The 17,261-nt window shown below is 31.6% G+C and overlaps 1 protein-coding gene across 1 annotated transcript in view; it reads left to right on the forward strand.

Moving 5' to 3' along the window:
• Positions 1-15,885, forward strand: part of Rgk3 (Rad, Gem/Kir family member 3) — a 110,767-nt gene extending 94,882 nt beyond the window's left edge. The window contains exon 5 of the mRNA XM_069062332.1: positions 2,205-15,885. Within this exon, the coding sequence (XP_068918433.1) occupies positions 2,205-2,470 (266 nt within the window). The 3' untranslated portion in view covers positions 2,471-15,885. The remainder of the gene's footprint in view (positions 1-2,204) is intronic.
• Positions 15,886-17,261: the final 1,376 nt, after the last annotated feature.

The following is a 17,261-nucleotide window of genomic DNA, read 5'->3' on the forward strand; positions in this document are numbered from 1 at the left end:
TCGCGGAATTTTGAAAGTTGTCAAATCAATGTGTAATGGAATTAAAAAATCAACTGCACGCTTATGAAATGTCATACAAATGTCAACTCTATCCCATTCACACAGTTGCCACATAAATTTTCGTACATATTGAGTGATTATTGTGGCCAAGTATGGCAACTATGTACGAAAATTTATGTGGCAACTGTGTGAATGGGGTAGAGTTAATATTTGTATGACATTTCATGTTAAGAAATGGACATTGGCGCCACAATTGGAACTTGTTAACACTGTAGTTAGGGACTTTTAACTTCTAAGTGCGCACAAGCAGAAAGCGCCGCTTTCACTTTTCTTTAAAATGTAACTAATGTAAGACTAATTCTCTCTTGCCGTTTCGACCATCAAAGTGGTAACATGTACTATTGCGGGCAAAAAAAGTGGGACATCAACGTCATTGTCTTGACTTTTAATGTGAAATAACCTTTACCTGATTCTAACCCTACTTTGAATTGATTGACGTTGTCATTAAGTATTGTAGGTTGTAGGGAATGATTGTAAGTAAGCACGTAGTGAATATTTATTTAATGTAAAGTTCCAATCAAAATCTACCTTTATCAAAAGAAGAGGGCATTTGGAAAAGGAAAATAGGAGTATAAAATAAATTCTTAAACTGTCAGCTGGAATAGTGTCAAAAAAATGACAATAAAGCTTGAACTACATCGAATTTTTCAAAACTGACAGAAATTTGATGTCCCACTTTTTTTGCCCGCAATAGTACCTATTATATTTGTAACTACCATCACTACATCTTTTCCTTTGTTCAAATTAAACTGTTAAACTCTTTCGACGCTGACTCTGATTTTATCATTTCATAAGCGTGCATTTGATTTTTTAAATTCTATTGCACATTGATTTGACAACTTTCAAAATTGCACGCCTATGAACTGTCAAAGAAATGTCACCTCTACCCTACCCACACAGTTGCCACATAAATTTTCGTACATAGTTGCCATACTTGGCCACAATCATTTTGAATATTGGGCAATAGTTACAATATGTATTCACAATCATTTTGATCACCCAAGAAAACTGCTTGAGATTCATTGTGATTTCAAGTTTAATGGAAGAAAATAAATCATTTGTTTGGACATGAAATTCTGACTTAATGAAATTGTGACTTAAATTCTGGAACAAAACCTCATGGTTCCAACTCGATCACATTCCAGGTACATCACACATTTGCAGCATTTCAGCAGTGTAGAATACTGCCGATAGAATTCATCTCCAATGTAAAATTCCTCATTTTTACTTTGTCTACACATTTCCAATAGCTTTTCACATATTCACAAAACGATCACAAACAAATTTAGGTACCTACTGAAATTTGGACAAGACAACGTCTGTCGGGTCAGCTAGTCTTTTTATAAATACGAAGAAGTGAAACCTTTAATTTTGAAGCAAATCCTCTCGCCTCGAAGCAAAACCTTTTCCTTCACTTTTTTTTATGAATATAACCTGAAGCAATTGTTTCATATTTAGCAAACAAAAGGTAATGCTTCTTTTTATAAATATGGACTAATGCGTCAGTACACTCATACTTTATCTTTTACCTCATATACTCAAACAACTTTCGATGAGCGTGCTGTAAACGAGGCTGGGGAATTTACACCTGAAACGTTCATAGAGAACGCAATCGACAGTATCGACAGCATCCCTCACAAGATACAGGACTGCATTCGTGAGCACGGTGCCCAACTTATTAGTAATTCTTTGTTGTCTGAAATGCGAATTGCTTGAAATTTTACCCATTTATAAAACGCTTTAAACTTAATTTTACAGTTCAAGTTAAATCAACTAATGTTCTATCCACGTATGTTACTTTAGGTTCTTAAAACCATACCTCCTTCTAACATTAAGTTTTGGATATGACTACTATGCCTACTTTTACGCTATGATAAAGTATCATACAGTATCGCATATATTTTTTTAAGAATTTTATAGACATAACATAAAAACATGCGACGTAGTTAAAAATAAATTCTATATTTAAAAAATCTTACTACATTGAAACAATCAATTGAAATTTGGCTTACGGAGAGGCTGTCTTTACTTGGCCTGATCATCCGCAGATCTTTGAGTGTATTTTTAGCATAGTTTTTAGATGTAAAACGCCTAGAATAACTTGGTGAATTTTATTTAATATCTTCTTTACTTGTTTTTTGCAGATGGCAAATGTCTAGCATGCACGTTCAGAGCGAAATTTATAGAAGTTTCAGTTGGAATAAATCACAATGTGGATGAACTTTTGGTTGGAATTTTAACCCAAATTAGGTTGAAGGTAATTAACGCTGAAGATCAAGACCATCATCAGCAGTGGTATAAGAGCAGAGGTATGATGAAAGCCAGTATGAAGGCAAGACAGATGTTTACGTGGCTATTCGGAAAAGAAGATTCAAAATTCAAAAACTGTGAAAACTTGCAGATACTTTAGTAATAGTTTCTTACATTTGCATTTTGTTGCATATGTAATGAAAAGTAATTAATTAAATGTGTTACTGATTACACCTTCTACTGAAATGGTAATACTTACACTTATTATCAATATGACCTAATTATTTACATATTTATCAATTACGAAAGTGTAAGTATTCGTCTATGTAGAGTTTTTATATTTATACTTCTAATTAAGCATATCTTAACACTTTTTATATTGAAAAAGGATTTTACATTATGAATATAGGTATTCTATAGTCATTGACTAATCTTAGACTCAAACTGAAATTTGTAAAATTATCTATTTTAATTAAATAGCAAAGAATGTGTGAAACCTAATATGAACTCAAAATTAAGATGTTCGATTGATTAATTTAATAGAATTTATCAACCGTTTCAACGCAAAGTTTCTTTGCTGTTACGATACTTGCAGCTACTTAAATCTATGCTGTCTTCTTAACAACAAACATTTTAAGATGCATAATTCCTTATATTCAATGTGGATCCCTCATATCCCGCAAAAAAGGTCTAAGAGTCAATCAATTTTCAATGTAATTAATTTGTAATCGAGTTATCCATGAATCCGAAGTCGTATGTCGTTTCTTGAACTCCACGTTCCAAAAAACACGGCTTAAAACACAGGTTAGATCTAGACATATCAATCGCAAAAGACATACGGATTCAAATCCATGGACTCGATTACAAATTAATTTGATCGCTCGATAGTTAATTCTCTTTCCTGTTGGTAGAGTAAATGTTAAAAACCAAGATTACCTTGTACATACATACTGTACATTAATAACTGATTACAAACTTACGACGCGCCAGTACGATTTAACTCCTGACTACATTAGTGATGACTGATGATTTAACCACATAGAATTTTGAATGGTATTTTTTAAATACAGGGCTTTCATAAATGATTCATGCATCAAGTGTGTTTTTACTCTATTTATTAAAATGAAGACACAGCACTTTTGTGACACGAATCATTTATGAAAGCCCTGAAACACTGTTGTTTTTAACCAAAAACATGCATAAATTTGAAGAAAACGAAGTTTTAAAATTACGTGAATATTTATTGATTTTTTGTTTCCAAAAAAAAATCAGACTAAAAAAAACATATTTTTAAAACTATGAATTATAATGTCAAATAGAAAAAAAAGATCATTACAATGATTCTTTGATATAATGCTCAAAATATAAAGAGACTGTATTTCAGTCATTTGAACTTGCGATACGTCATATAGACAAACATTCATCTATTACTATGTTACCTAATTAATTACAGAACGCATCCTTGCGGTTGAAACGATATTTTTGCTGTTAACCCATATTATTATACAGTACTTATCAAAAAGTGGGAATCATTTATATTCATTGATTTAATAAAAATTTTGCGGCCGCTGCTTTAGTTTAAAAGTTAAAAATGTAGCTGAGACAAGTTATCACTTGAATTCCGGTATACTTACCTACGTCAAATTTGACATTTAAAAATGATTCCTAAATGCAATTTATGTTGAGCATACCGATAAGAGTAATAAAAAATGTTGCTACCTACATATTTAAAAAAAAAACAATATTCCGAAATTGAATTTTAACTTTACTGAGCAGAAATTGTACGAGTAAGAAAAATTTGAGCTTTAAGTACCTATCTTAAAACTAGCAATAATTTTTGGTGCTTTTTTCTTTCAGATTTTTCTTTAAATATCAAATTTGCCGTTGTATTTTTTTCCAAATCCATGAATAAAAAAAGTTTCCCATTTGAATATTATAATAGTTATTTTCATATGAGTAGCGCTGTCAGATCACTTTTCAGGTATGAGGCCGAAATTTGAGCAAGAGGCGTCAGCCAAGTGCTGCAAAACAGGCCAAATATCTGAAAACTGACAGCGCACGAATATTGAATAAGTAACATTTTTCGTGTTCGTTTAGGCAAAGTTTTAAAAAACATTAATTTATTGTACATTTTGAGGTTATCTTTGACAGATGTCAAGTTAGGTATATAACCGGGAAAGTTTATATACCTACAGGTTATTCACGAGAGGGGTTATTTCTGAATTTCTTTTTGCCGCAACCCATCATACACATTGCAACAATATCTTCATTTCAAATTTTGAAAATAATTATAACTGAATCCACGATGGTGTTAGTCCTGTCTCTTTGACGTTAAAGCAAAAAATCTTTGTCAATTGCAAAAATTTGTTTTTACAATAACGAAAAGACTGGCATGCACCTCATTTATGGAGAGTGTGGAAAGAATTCTGTCGCCGCTGCGGATGTTTACAAGCCGATGGTAGACACTTCGAACACCTTTTGCATTAACTTAATTCGTTAATTTATTTGTTGAATTTTGATTAAATACAGGTTCTCTGCCAATCTGACATTTCTGATAAATCTATCCAACTTACTTTGATTTCTAATTTAAAAGAAATAACACATTTGATTTAGTAGTTACTGCCATTGGTATTGTTGGTTGCGGCAAAATAAAAATTCAGAAGTACCCCTCTCGTGAATAACCCTGTATTTAGTTATATACCACTTTCCCGGTTATGTAATCGATTAAGATATTGAATTTTCAAACACCTTAGACGAACGTGCTAAAAAAGATGTACTCTTTCATAATCCATCATAAAAATTGTAGGGTGTCAATTGAAATTTTCATGACTGGTGCTGACTCTGAAAAAGTTACATCCCAGAATGTGCTAACTCGTATTCTAAAATTTCAAATCTGAACGTTAAAGGCACCAGAAATAAACTTCTCCAAAGTTTTCGTGCAGACACCCAGTACAATATGTTGACCACATAGTACAACATTTTACATACAAGTAAACACATAATTTATAATTTGTGGTAAAATCTCAACGGTCGAAATGGGTTTGGAAGTCTGGCGCCGGCTCCGGTCGAATACTTACAATTAGAATTCTACAGGGTACCTATACAGGGTGATTCATGTTTTACCGCCTGTGACAAAATTGATCTTAAAAATTATGATTTCGTTTTCATATTTTGCAGACCTAATTTATTATTCATAAGGCACACAATATTCAAAAATGAAATTTATAAGTTAATTAGGTCAAATGTTGGCATTTTCTCAATTATTAGTTGTTTAATTTATTCAGCCTTGTGGTACATTCAGGTATTTTCACACAATTTTACCATGTTAAATTAATTTTAGCACATGGTATTATTAAAATAAGCAAATTTTCCATTAAAATCGATTTAATTCAAAAATTATCAAACATTTTTCGATTGCAGATATTGATTTTATACGCCATTAGCCACATTCTGATGCAAAAATTAAAACATGACATTTTTTTAACAGTTTTTTTATAAATATCTGCTCATAAAAAAGATAGAAATAAATTATATCGGCCGAAAGTAAATTTTTCGACAAATCAGATCTATAAAAACCCTGCATCTATAGAACTTCATTTCTTTTATTTTTTTCGATAGTCGTACGTTTATTAAGAAAATTCTATGACTTTTTTCAAATGTACTTTCGGGACAACCTGTATACGATAATAAAAATCCATTTTCAGAGAAGAGAAATTTTCTGTTTAATATGTGTAATTATACTGGGTGTCCCAAAATTCGCGGAACAACTTAGCAGTAGGTACGTTGTTAAGTAGTCATTAAAATATCAAGTAGAAATGTTTAAAAAAATCAATCTTCTTTTTTATAAAAGATATGGACCTATTTGTTACACTAACTGTGGCAACATTTAAAAACATTCTATAATACATTCATTTTTGTTTTAGACCAGAGTAGGCTATTTTAATTTTTTTAAATGTTGGTATCAGGGCTATGTCAAAATAACAAAATCAAAATTGTTCGAACTGCCAGTGTCAAATTTGACATTATTATTAAGTATTAAGGTAAATTAGTTTTAAATTTGTGCAATATTTACATTTATCACTAAATACACACATTATTGAGTCCTCGAAACTATGTAGTTAATTGGAAAATGATAATGCTTGGCTACATGGTCATGAATTTTGACAAGAAAGTGTAACCTCAAATATTATACATGATGTATATTGTCATTCAGCCACAGTCTTACCATACAACTCGCCAAATTTCCATAGCCTACTCTGGTCTAAAACAAAAGTGAATAGACTGTATGTATCTCAATAGTCTGCAAATACATATTTCATTTTTGTTGGATCCAGAGAAATGAGAGAGAAAAATCAAAGGCATGTTGCCGTACGTTAGTTATTTGAGGTAAAATTAACATAAAAGTACTATTTAGATATGCTGGAAGTAAGTAATGAAGAAAATAATTGCAAACCTGATCACAATCGTTCAGTATTATTACGCCACTGGCTAGTAAAAGATAAATAGTCAAAATCTTCTTTAATATTTAAAATAAAAGAGATCAAAACTGCACCTTCAAATCTTCAAATTTAAAAGGTATAGATTTTTTAAATTATTTTTCTCATAATTTTCTAACGTGAGTTGACATTGCCCCATTGAGTTGTTTCGCGAATTTTGGGGCACCCAGTATATTTATAAATTTTGCTAGCATTACATCCACAGTCATCGTTGAGATATCTTAAGATATCTTCATAGTTCATAGAACGTCTACGTCATGACAGAAACGTTTTTTTTTTCAAGCTAAAAGAATACCTATAGAATTTCGTAAGAATCTAGAAGAAAAATTCTCTCTTTTCAATGGATTGAACATCGCTGATATATCAACAAATGATTAAGATCAATTAAATCTAAAATCTGAATCTCAATTAAACAGTTGACTTAAACATTTTTTCCATATTAAAATCATTTACTAATTAATTATTTACATCCAAGATTTAACAACCGTAACAACTACGAATAATAAAATGACGACCTAAAAATGTGAATAAATATCTACTATTTTAAATAGTGCACAAATTTATGGACTAAGGGGATATTATATCAGCATCAAGAAATGCTCAACAAACTTTCCAACTTGCGATTCTCCACGAAAAACACAAATTAAAAAAATTGCATCTATGATTTTTTTCTTCATTTATAAGAAGAATCAGTACGTAATATTTTCATATACAGGTGTATTCGAAATACGTGTGTTAATTTTAACCACTGAAAGAACTCGTCAATTTATGAAACATAACATTTTGCAAAATTCGCAAAAGTTTTACAAGATTTTTTGCGCCCCAATTTTTACCAAACGAGTCATTTTGTGTGTTTTTATAACCATGAGAATTTTAATTTTAATTATTTAATTTTTTCTATAACAATATACCCATAGGTGAGTAGGTATACCTACATTTTGATTGCTCATTTATTCCAAATGTTAAATCAATTTGTGACGCTCTTTTGTAAAAAATTCAAATTGATAAAAAGTTTTATATAATAAGCTCTGTTACGTGTTAAAATTAACACACGCATTTTAGATGCACCCTGAACTTATGTGCCCATACTATATTTATAGAATAAAATTATCAACAGAACGTACCTAGGTAATGAATATAATAAAGCCATAAATTTGTCACTGTGAAATATAATGATAATATTGATGTATAACGTCGCACAACATATTCAAGGCACTAAATATCACATGGTTTACCTACTAAAGAAATGTTTGTGGTTAAAATAACTGTATTCTATTTAATGTTATTGTGATAAGCTTATTTTCTATGTTACTAACTTTTCAGTGTAGTTTCAAAAACTATTTCTTATTTGATTAAGTAAATAAAATATCACATTTTACAAATGTTAAAAAAAATTACCAAATGTCAATTCTCATCAAGGTAAAATTCTGAAGGTTTGATTGTTCTCTATTAAATATAAAATATATAGGTATAATATACCGGGATATCAAAAATTATCTTGGTCAAAGGTGGTCATGGATTGGAAAACGTCCGTCTCAATTTATTTCGTGTGACGATTTCTTCGGTACGAACGATTGGCATACCAGCATCTTTTTAATGAGTCATAGAGCCAGTTTCGCGAAACACACCAACACAATTTAATAATAATAATAATAATAATAATAATAATAATAATAATTTTTATTCGTGCACCACCCAATAGGTATCGCACCCGTCAAACATATACAAGAACAAAATATGTACAATAGAGTATGTAGAACAAAATAGCAAAACACAATACACGATGCTTCAACAACATAGCACACAATAAAAGTAGGTCAAACCAATCCAACTATATCTATATTAATTTAATGTATCAATCGTGTCCCTCAGAAAATCCTCGAAACTGTAGTAGGCTTTCTTTAGAAGAAATTTTTTAATGTTTATTTTAAAATTGTCTACACTAGCATTCCTGACCACCTCTGGCAATTTGTTGTAAAACTTAATACCATAGAACAAGACTCCAGTTTGAGACTTATTAAGTCTAAGTTCTTTTAAACATAGATTTGATTTTTTTCGGGTTCCATAAGTATGAATCTCGCGATGAGAAGTGTATTCATCCAGGTGAGTTTTAACATAAATTAAACAGACCAATATATAATGTGATGGTAAGGTAAGTATGTTTAATGATGTAAAATAAACTTTGCAGTCGTCAGTATAGCCTAAACCTGCTAAGATGCGTATCGCTTTTCTCTGCAAGCCAAATAGCCGATGGCGAATAGTAGTGTGTCCCCATACTAAGAGGCCATATACTAGGTGTGATTCGCAAATTCCGAAATAGATACTTCTCAGATATTCAGGAGAAAGTTGATTTTTGAGATTTCTTAGGAGAAAGATATTTTTACATACTTTTTCTGCAACTGAATCTCCATGTATACTCCAACAAAGCTTTGGGTCAATATGAAGACCGAGGAAGTTTGCTGAGGTTTGAAAATTTTCTGGCGTCTCAGTTTTTCGTAGAGAGAATAACATGTTTTGTGTTTTGTGCACATTAAGGCACAATTTGTTAGCCTGAAACCATTCCAAGGCTTCATTTAAGGCTGACTCATGAATTATTGGTATCGACTCGTAGGTCGTTACTTTATTTTTAACAGTTGTATCGTCTGCGTATAACCCACTTGACGATTTCAGAGATAGTGGTAAGTCGTTTATAAATATAATGAAAAGTAATGGACCCAGTATTGACCCTTGCGGAACCCCTTGATTAATTGGTAAGCAATTTGATGTTTTGTTTTTAAACTTTACGACTTGGCTTCGATCTGCTAAATATGACTTCAGCATTTTACAGCTATTTGGGTGTAGGTTATACGATGGGAGTTTCTTTTCTAAAATACTGTGAGAAACACAGTCGAATGCCTTGGAGAGATCAAGGAAAGAAACAAGAGCCATATCACCGCTCTCAAAGCATGAAGTTACAAAGCTATAAAGATTTAACACAGCATCCACTGTTGACTTTTTTTTTCTAAAACCAAATTGATATTTTGATATTAAATTGTTTGATTCTAAGTACTCTGAGAGCTGCATAGACAGTACTTTTTCCAGAAGTTTCGAAAATATCGGTAAGAGCGCAATGGGTCTAAAGTTTGACGGGTTGTTTTTATCCCCTTTTTTATAGATAGGTATCACTTTCGCTCTTTTCAAGCACTCTGGAAAAGTATTATCACGAATACATAGATTAACTAGCTTAGTTAATGGGGAGATTATTACATTTTTGATGGTTTTAATTAGATTAACATTAAGATCGTAGATGTCGTTGCAATTACTATTTTTTAGACCGTCAATTAAATCCCTTACAGTCACACATGACACCTCTCTAAATTGAAAATTAGTCGAATTTGGTGGATTTCTAAGGCATGCATAAAAATCCTTCGTCATGACTGCAACTGCAAAGTATAGGAAAAAATAAAAAATAAAACTGTTTGAAAGATTTTGACATTCAAAAAACGATTGACACAAACGCATCGACAATCATTTGAAAATCCATGACCAACTTTGACCAAGATAATTTTTGATATCCCGGTATTTTTAAGATGATCAATGTTTTAATATTTATTGTAAGTAGGCACTGTACAATGTGTTCTATCTACCTACTCTCATTTCTAAACATAATTTTGCATTTCGGTAATTTCCAGATACTTAGGTACCCTATACAAATTAATAAAATAAATACAGCGTGATCAACAATGACTGAGTCTGTTGGCAATGAAACAATTGAAAAATATTGGTATTTTTTCGTTTCGTAATTGACACTGACCCGAAGTTTTAACTTGACACGACATTAAAAAAAAAATTAGGTTATATCGGTTATGTTTATGCTGTTACAAAAATGACCCTTTGATGGTAAACGTCAAATTCGCCTGTCAACTCTGTCAAAGCTGACAACCGGAAGTGCGTTTAGATTACAGTGGTACCAAAATCATTCAAATTTTCATTGTTACCAACACATTCTTGATCACATTGTACTACTCTGTGTATGAGTAGGCATGTCTACGAAATTTAAACATAAAACAACTGAAATAAAATACGTTATTTTAAAAATATACAGGGTAGTTCACGACTGATAATGAGCCCCACGGAATTGAATATGCAACCCACAATACATTTGCAACGCTAACGTGGATATTTCTTTTTTCATTTAAAAAACGTAAAATATGGTTAACTGTGCAGTTTCGAAAATTTTTACATAAATGTCATATTCGCTTAGCTAAATGAAATTGTGAGAAAACAAAGAGTTTTGGGGAAAATGTTTATTGTCTGCATAAAAGCGCAACGGTATGGCAGAGGCATTTTTATTAGTTACATTCGCCTTAAATCAAGATCATGTCTCTTTTCTCATGGTTCGAATGCATTTTAATCGTCGTATTTTAACTTTTTGGTAAATGTCAGTTGTGACAAATAAAATTATTGGAAGCAAATCTATCATGGATTCATAGTTTCATTTTAAAACAATACCGTAGTTAGCGTTGCAAATGTATTGTGGATTTGGGTTGCATTTTCAATTCCGCCGTGAAATACCTTGCAGGTCCGATTCCAGACACGGAATCTTGGCCAACATTTTTTTAGACATTTCTAAAAAAAGTGATGTAAACCAATCATTAGTGTCATTAATAAATGACGATTATTAAAAATCACTTTGAAGTTTTTCTTGTGACATCAAAAAAGCAGGGAAATGGCATTATCGAGTCAAAAGTTAGGTTATATTCAATATAGGCAATTTCACACATTTGTATTTGTCAGTTAAATGTCAATTGTGGCCAAGATTCCGTGTCCGGAATAGTACTTACCTATATATTTTACTAAACGAGTAAGAAAATTCGCAGTTACATAAAAGGGTCACAACTCCGTTTATTTTTAACAACGTGAAATAGTTTTTTAAACCCTTAACGTCTAAATAGTATATTGTATATCAAGAGTTGAAAATGAAAGATTTCACACGAGTTTGCAGAATTGAGCCACAAGCCGTAGGCGCGTGGCTTAAGCAAACGAGTGTGAAATCGAATTTTCAACACGTGGTATACACGATATTTTTCCGACGACCACAAAAAAAAAAACGCTAATATTCGGCATCCCTTCAAACTTCAAATATCATTCGACAGAGCTGCGGACAAAATAATTATGCCGTTGCACGGAGATAGACATCATCGGCCCGTGTACAATATAACACACAGCTGTCGGCCAATCAGATTTCTCAAATTTTTCATTGTACACGCTTAGGCTGTTCGTTCGTGTTCGTGTTGAAATCGTTTGCAATTTTAAATTTTCACTAAGGAAAAACCGTGTGAAATGTGCCATATTGCATAGTGGTCGTCGGAAAACATTTTTATATTCATCTTCATCAAAAAACAATTGCTTTAATTTATACCTACATGAATTTCTCAACATATTTTTCTGTATGCTCAAAAATTAAAATTATCAAAACAATTTATCAACAAAAAACCAACACCAACAGAGACTCTGCAGTTTGTACTTTGTAGGTACTATGGCGGCCTAAAAATTTTAGCTGTCAATTTCTGACTTCAAAAAAAAAAAAAATTTGTAAGCCATATTTTGTCACTATGATTACCGTCATAATCAAGATTGGTATTTTTTGGGTGGTAAATTTCAAAACTCGAAATTATTTTGTCATTTTCTACTACACAGACGTTTACCTCAAGTTTTCTATGTACTATTCCGGACACGGAATCTTGGCCATAACTGACATTTAACTGACAAATATGTGTGAACTGGCCTTTATTGAATATAGGGTGATTTTGAAAGTTGTGCAGATATTTTAATCACGAGCTACTGGTTTCGTGTAGAACTCGGAAAAAATGTTTAAAAAATTCTATGTCAAAAAATAAAATGACATTTATTTTTTGAGATACAATTTTTTTCAATTGCTTTTAGTTTTCTACGTTGTCAAACAACCTCGTAGGTAAAATTCCGGCACATTTTAAAAATACACCCTGTATATCATATTTTATAAAACGTACACCAATGCGGTTTCCTTGTTTTATATTTCCTATAGGTTACTTCGCATTGGCGTACATTTTATAAAACATGATATACAAGGGTGTATTTTTAAAATGTGCCGAAATTATAACTACGAGGTTGTAGGACAACGTAGAAAACTAAAAGCAATTAAAAAAAATTGTAGCTCAAAAAATAAATGTCATTTTATTTTTTGACTTAGAATTTTTTAAATATTTTTTCCGAGTTCTACATGAAGCCAGTGGCTCGTGATTAAAATATCTGCACAACTTTCAAAATCACCTGTATAATCCAACTTTTGACTCGATAATGCCATTTTCTTGCTTTTTTAATGTCAGAATAAAAACTTCAAAGTGATTTTTAATAATTGTCATTTATTAATGACGCTAATGATTGCTTTACATCATTTTTTTTAGAAATTCCAAAAAAATGTTGGCCAAGATTCCGTGTCCGAAATAGTACTTACGACTGCTCCAGTTTTGTTCATTCATGCTGGATTTTTGGAATATCTGAGCTTTAAACAGTTTAAATTGATTGTCAGAATAACAATATGAGTGTCAAAATGACGAGAATCGAAAGTGAGGTTACGGTTCCTAAAGGTTTATTTTCACTTTACATGATTGTCAAGATAGTAACGGCTAAAAATTTTTGGCCGCCATAGTACTATCGCGGCCAAAATACATTGATCGGCAATGTGACATTAATGATATTCAATTGTAAAGCAAGCTTTAGGATGGTTAGCCTTATTTTTTACCGTTCTCAAAATGTCTACTAAACCATTTTTTCACCACTTGTTAACTACATACCTACATACGTAAAAACACGTTTTGCTATACCCATTACTTCGACAATTTGCCCCATAGACAACCCTTCAGAAGTAAGTAAGACGATTCTATATTTATTAAAAACTGAAGGTGCCATGTTTTTGACAAGAATAATTTGAAATTGTCATGTACATTGACATTAATACTTGATTTACACTTGAAGTGTCAAAAAGTGACGACCAATGTATTTTGGCCGCGAAAGCACTTGTTTTTGTTTTTACTGTCATAAAATCGACTTAAAATTTTACTTAAATAGGTATGTATTCCTTTTTACATAAATTAAAGATTTTTCGCCTATCCTTAAGTATGTTTGGGTAGCACATGACAATATTTTATTTTCTATTAGAACTGGTTTAGTTTAAGACCGCACACCGCGGGAATACTAAGTTTTCAATATTATCACAAGTAAAAAACAATTACCTACTTATAATGTTTTTTCGTTTACTATTTTTCTTATTTAACATAAATTCGAACAATTTTCATCCAGGTTTTGGTTTTAAAACTATGTGCCTAGAAAAACTGTTCACTTTGAAGTTTTTAATAAATGCCTTCAATAAACGACCACATATGGACAGCCGAATTAGATTTACTTTAGGGAGGTACAGTCATGTTCAGATAAATCTGAGACAATTTTATTTTTCGAAGGTAATGTGGGCTGAACATTGAACAATATTTCCATGGATTTTTTTCTGCCAGAACAAATAGCAGATTTCATTTATTTGTCAAAGTTGACAAGTGATTATCCTTTTCAAAGCAATTTTACCGCAAAATGCCTAATGATAATAAAATAACAACCACTGAATTAGTGAATTGTTAATTTTAACCAAAATGTTTTTTTAATAAAATATTAATTAAGTGCTTCAAGTCACATTTAAAACCCAAAAAAAAAATTGTGCCAGATATAAATCATATACCTAAATGAACAAGTAAAATTGAGAGTTAGGTATGTTACAACAGTTGTCCCAAATTTATTTGAACATGACTGTACGTGCGTACGAGCAATATGTTCCTACATAGTTTTATAAGGTCACCTAATGAAGGTACGAGTACTTTAATCCCTCTACGCAATTTATAATTTGGAATACATTTCATTTCTCACAATAGTAGGTACTTACACTACTGTTGTATTGAGTACAAAATATATACAACATCGTCGTTGCTAGGACAAAACCCCTAAGTACTTGTAAAGTTTCTTTTCAAAAACCGACAAAAAGATAAAAAGTGCAGATACAAAAATTTCCTTAAAGCCTATTGAAGACATTATTTTATATGAAACGAAATCAAGATAAACTTTAATCCTAAAATATTTTGTGATAAAACTTTTAAAACAAAAATATCAATAGACCACCTTCTAGTAAGTTCTAGTAACTTTATTTGAACCAATAGCAGATTCTAAATCATAACAACTATTGGCCAGATAAATTAACTTGAAGGTGAATAAACCGGGCCTTATTGTCGTTGCAACGACAGCATGTCAATAAAAATTTCTCATCGAAGTCCCCTTGGTATTTGTAACAATGCCCTAGCGTCAGCACCGATTTTTTTCAGATGAGAAATTTTATCAGACAGATTTCGCATTTTTATTATCAAAAACATGATAAAAAATTTGAGATCATTGAAATGTTAAAGTGTTTTTTGAAATCACTACAAGTCTAACTTGAAAAGTTACACGAACAGATAAAAATAGTGTTGATCAGGGACTTTATGCTTGTGGCAGGAAATAATCACTTTCAATAATTTCTTTAATTACTTAATACCTATCTGTAAGTAAATCTGTACACTTCTGTGTAGAAAAATCGTGTACACCTATTTTTCTAGATTGGTTTTGACTTTTTATTTGTCAGTGGCAAACAACTACCTATTTCACTTTCCTAATAACAAATACAAATGAAATATTGACAATCTCATTAACAGTTTATAACCCATTTAATTTACAAATATAAATCAATTACTTGTCTAGTTGATAATACCTACCTATCATATAATTTTTTAAAATGTCATTCAACTTTGACGTTAATTCTAACCTATCCCTCGTAAGAAGATTTCACACTAGACAGTAGACACTATGTTAGAATTGTAAAAATGTGTCAATTTTATTCTGACCAACTATACAGTTGGTTGCAAAAAAAATGGAAAACGAAAATTTTCCTAATGTAAATTTGATTTTGTCCATTTGTCAATTAACTGTCTACTTGACAATACCCATCGAGTAATTTTTAAAAATGTCATTGAATTTTGAAGTTAAAGTTGACTCAAGTTGCAAAAAACCACTTTGCATTTGCAACAGCACTTTTATGGCATTAGTCAGTTGAAATTACTTTAAAACTGTACTTATATGGAAAATATTCAACCCAAACTATGATTTTCTGGTCCCTTTGTGCCTTTATTTGGTTCAAAAATATGAGAAAAATGCTGTTGCAAATGACAAGTGGTTTTTTGCAACTTGAGTCAACTATAATTCTAACGTAACTCTTGTAAGAAGGTTTCACACTATGAAAAAATTGTAAAAATGTGTCCGTTTTATTCTGACAGTTTCCGTTTTTTTTGCAACCAATTGTAGGTAAATACAATGGCGACAAAAAATTTCGTCCACAACTATCATTCCACTCACGTATGCTGTAAAAGTGTAAAGCAACCTTTAGGAACGAATAACCTCGCTTCACATGTTGACGTGTCAATTAAATTGTATGCTTGTTCTTATTAAGGTCACTAAATCAACACACTACGTAGTGTGTAAGTAGTAAAATTCAAATTTTCTGAATTGACAGGAAAAGGGTGGACGAAATTTTTTTGGCAGGAATAGTAGGTACTTGAAAACTTGATTTTTGAAGTGTACTTACGCGATTTTTCTGCACAGCAGTGTACAGTTTAAATTAATAAATGTTCATCTTCACTTCGAAAAATATTATTACCTAACATCAAAATCCACAAGTGCAAAGTTAACTTCAATGAGAATTTTGTAGACATGGGCAAATGGTTGGATTCTCTCATGGGCTGTGACCTTGGAAATATCTGCGCAAAGGCGGAGCGATAAACCAGTGAAAAATCTGGAAATGAAAACAGAAAATGTTGACTACTTTAGCGACGGAGTAACACGTGGAGGAACACTATCTACTCTTATATGCCGTTCACGATTGTTTTAAACACGCAGGAGGCCACGATATTTTTTTGTTAGATTGGCGTCAGGTCCTGTCATATGACGTTTCATTATTAAATATTCGTCTTGTTGTCAATTCCCTAATTGATTCAGTGTAATTCAATTATAACCTAAAATAGATTTATTATGCCAAATCACAATACTGCCAACTAAAATGTCAGATTTTCATAGACAGTCCGAATTTGAAACAATCGTGAACGGATAATAGACGTCTAGCAGACAAAACTAACGGAACTTCCGGTCGGTTTGTAGCGCCTAATTGAGACCGATATTCGTCGTTTGCGCAGATATGACCCAGAGTCCATGAGAAAATCCAAGACCTCTACTCTCTATACCTATACATATAGGTACCAGAATACATACAGGGTGTAGAATGGATTTTGGTACATAAGCACTTTACGTGCAATAGTGAAAATCCTCTGATATTGGCTCTCCTAATTATTTTCCAACAAAACCTTAAACACA

This window comes from Tenebrio molitor, chromosome 1 (assembly GCF_963966145.1).
Source record: "Tenebrio molitor chromosome 1, icTenMoli1.1, whole genome shotgun sequence".
In the NCBI taxonomy this organism is placed as follows: domain Eukaryota; kingdom Metazoa; phylum Arthropoda; class Insecta; order Coleoptera; family Tenebrionidae; genus Tenebrio; species Tenebrio molitor.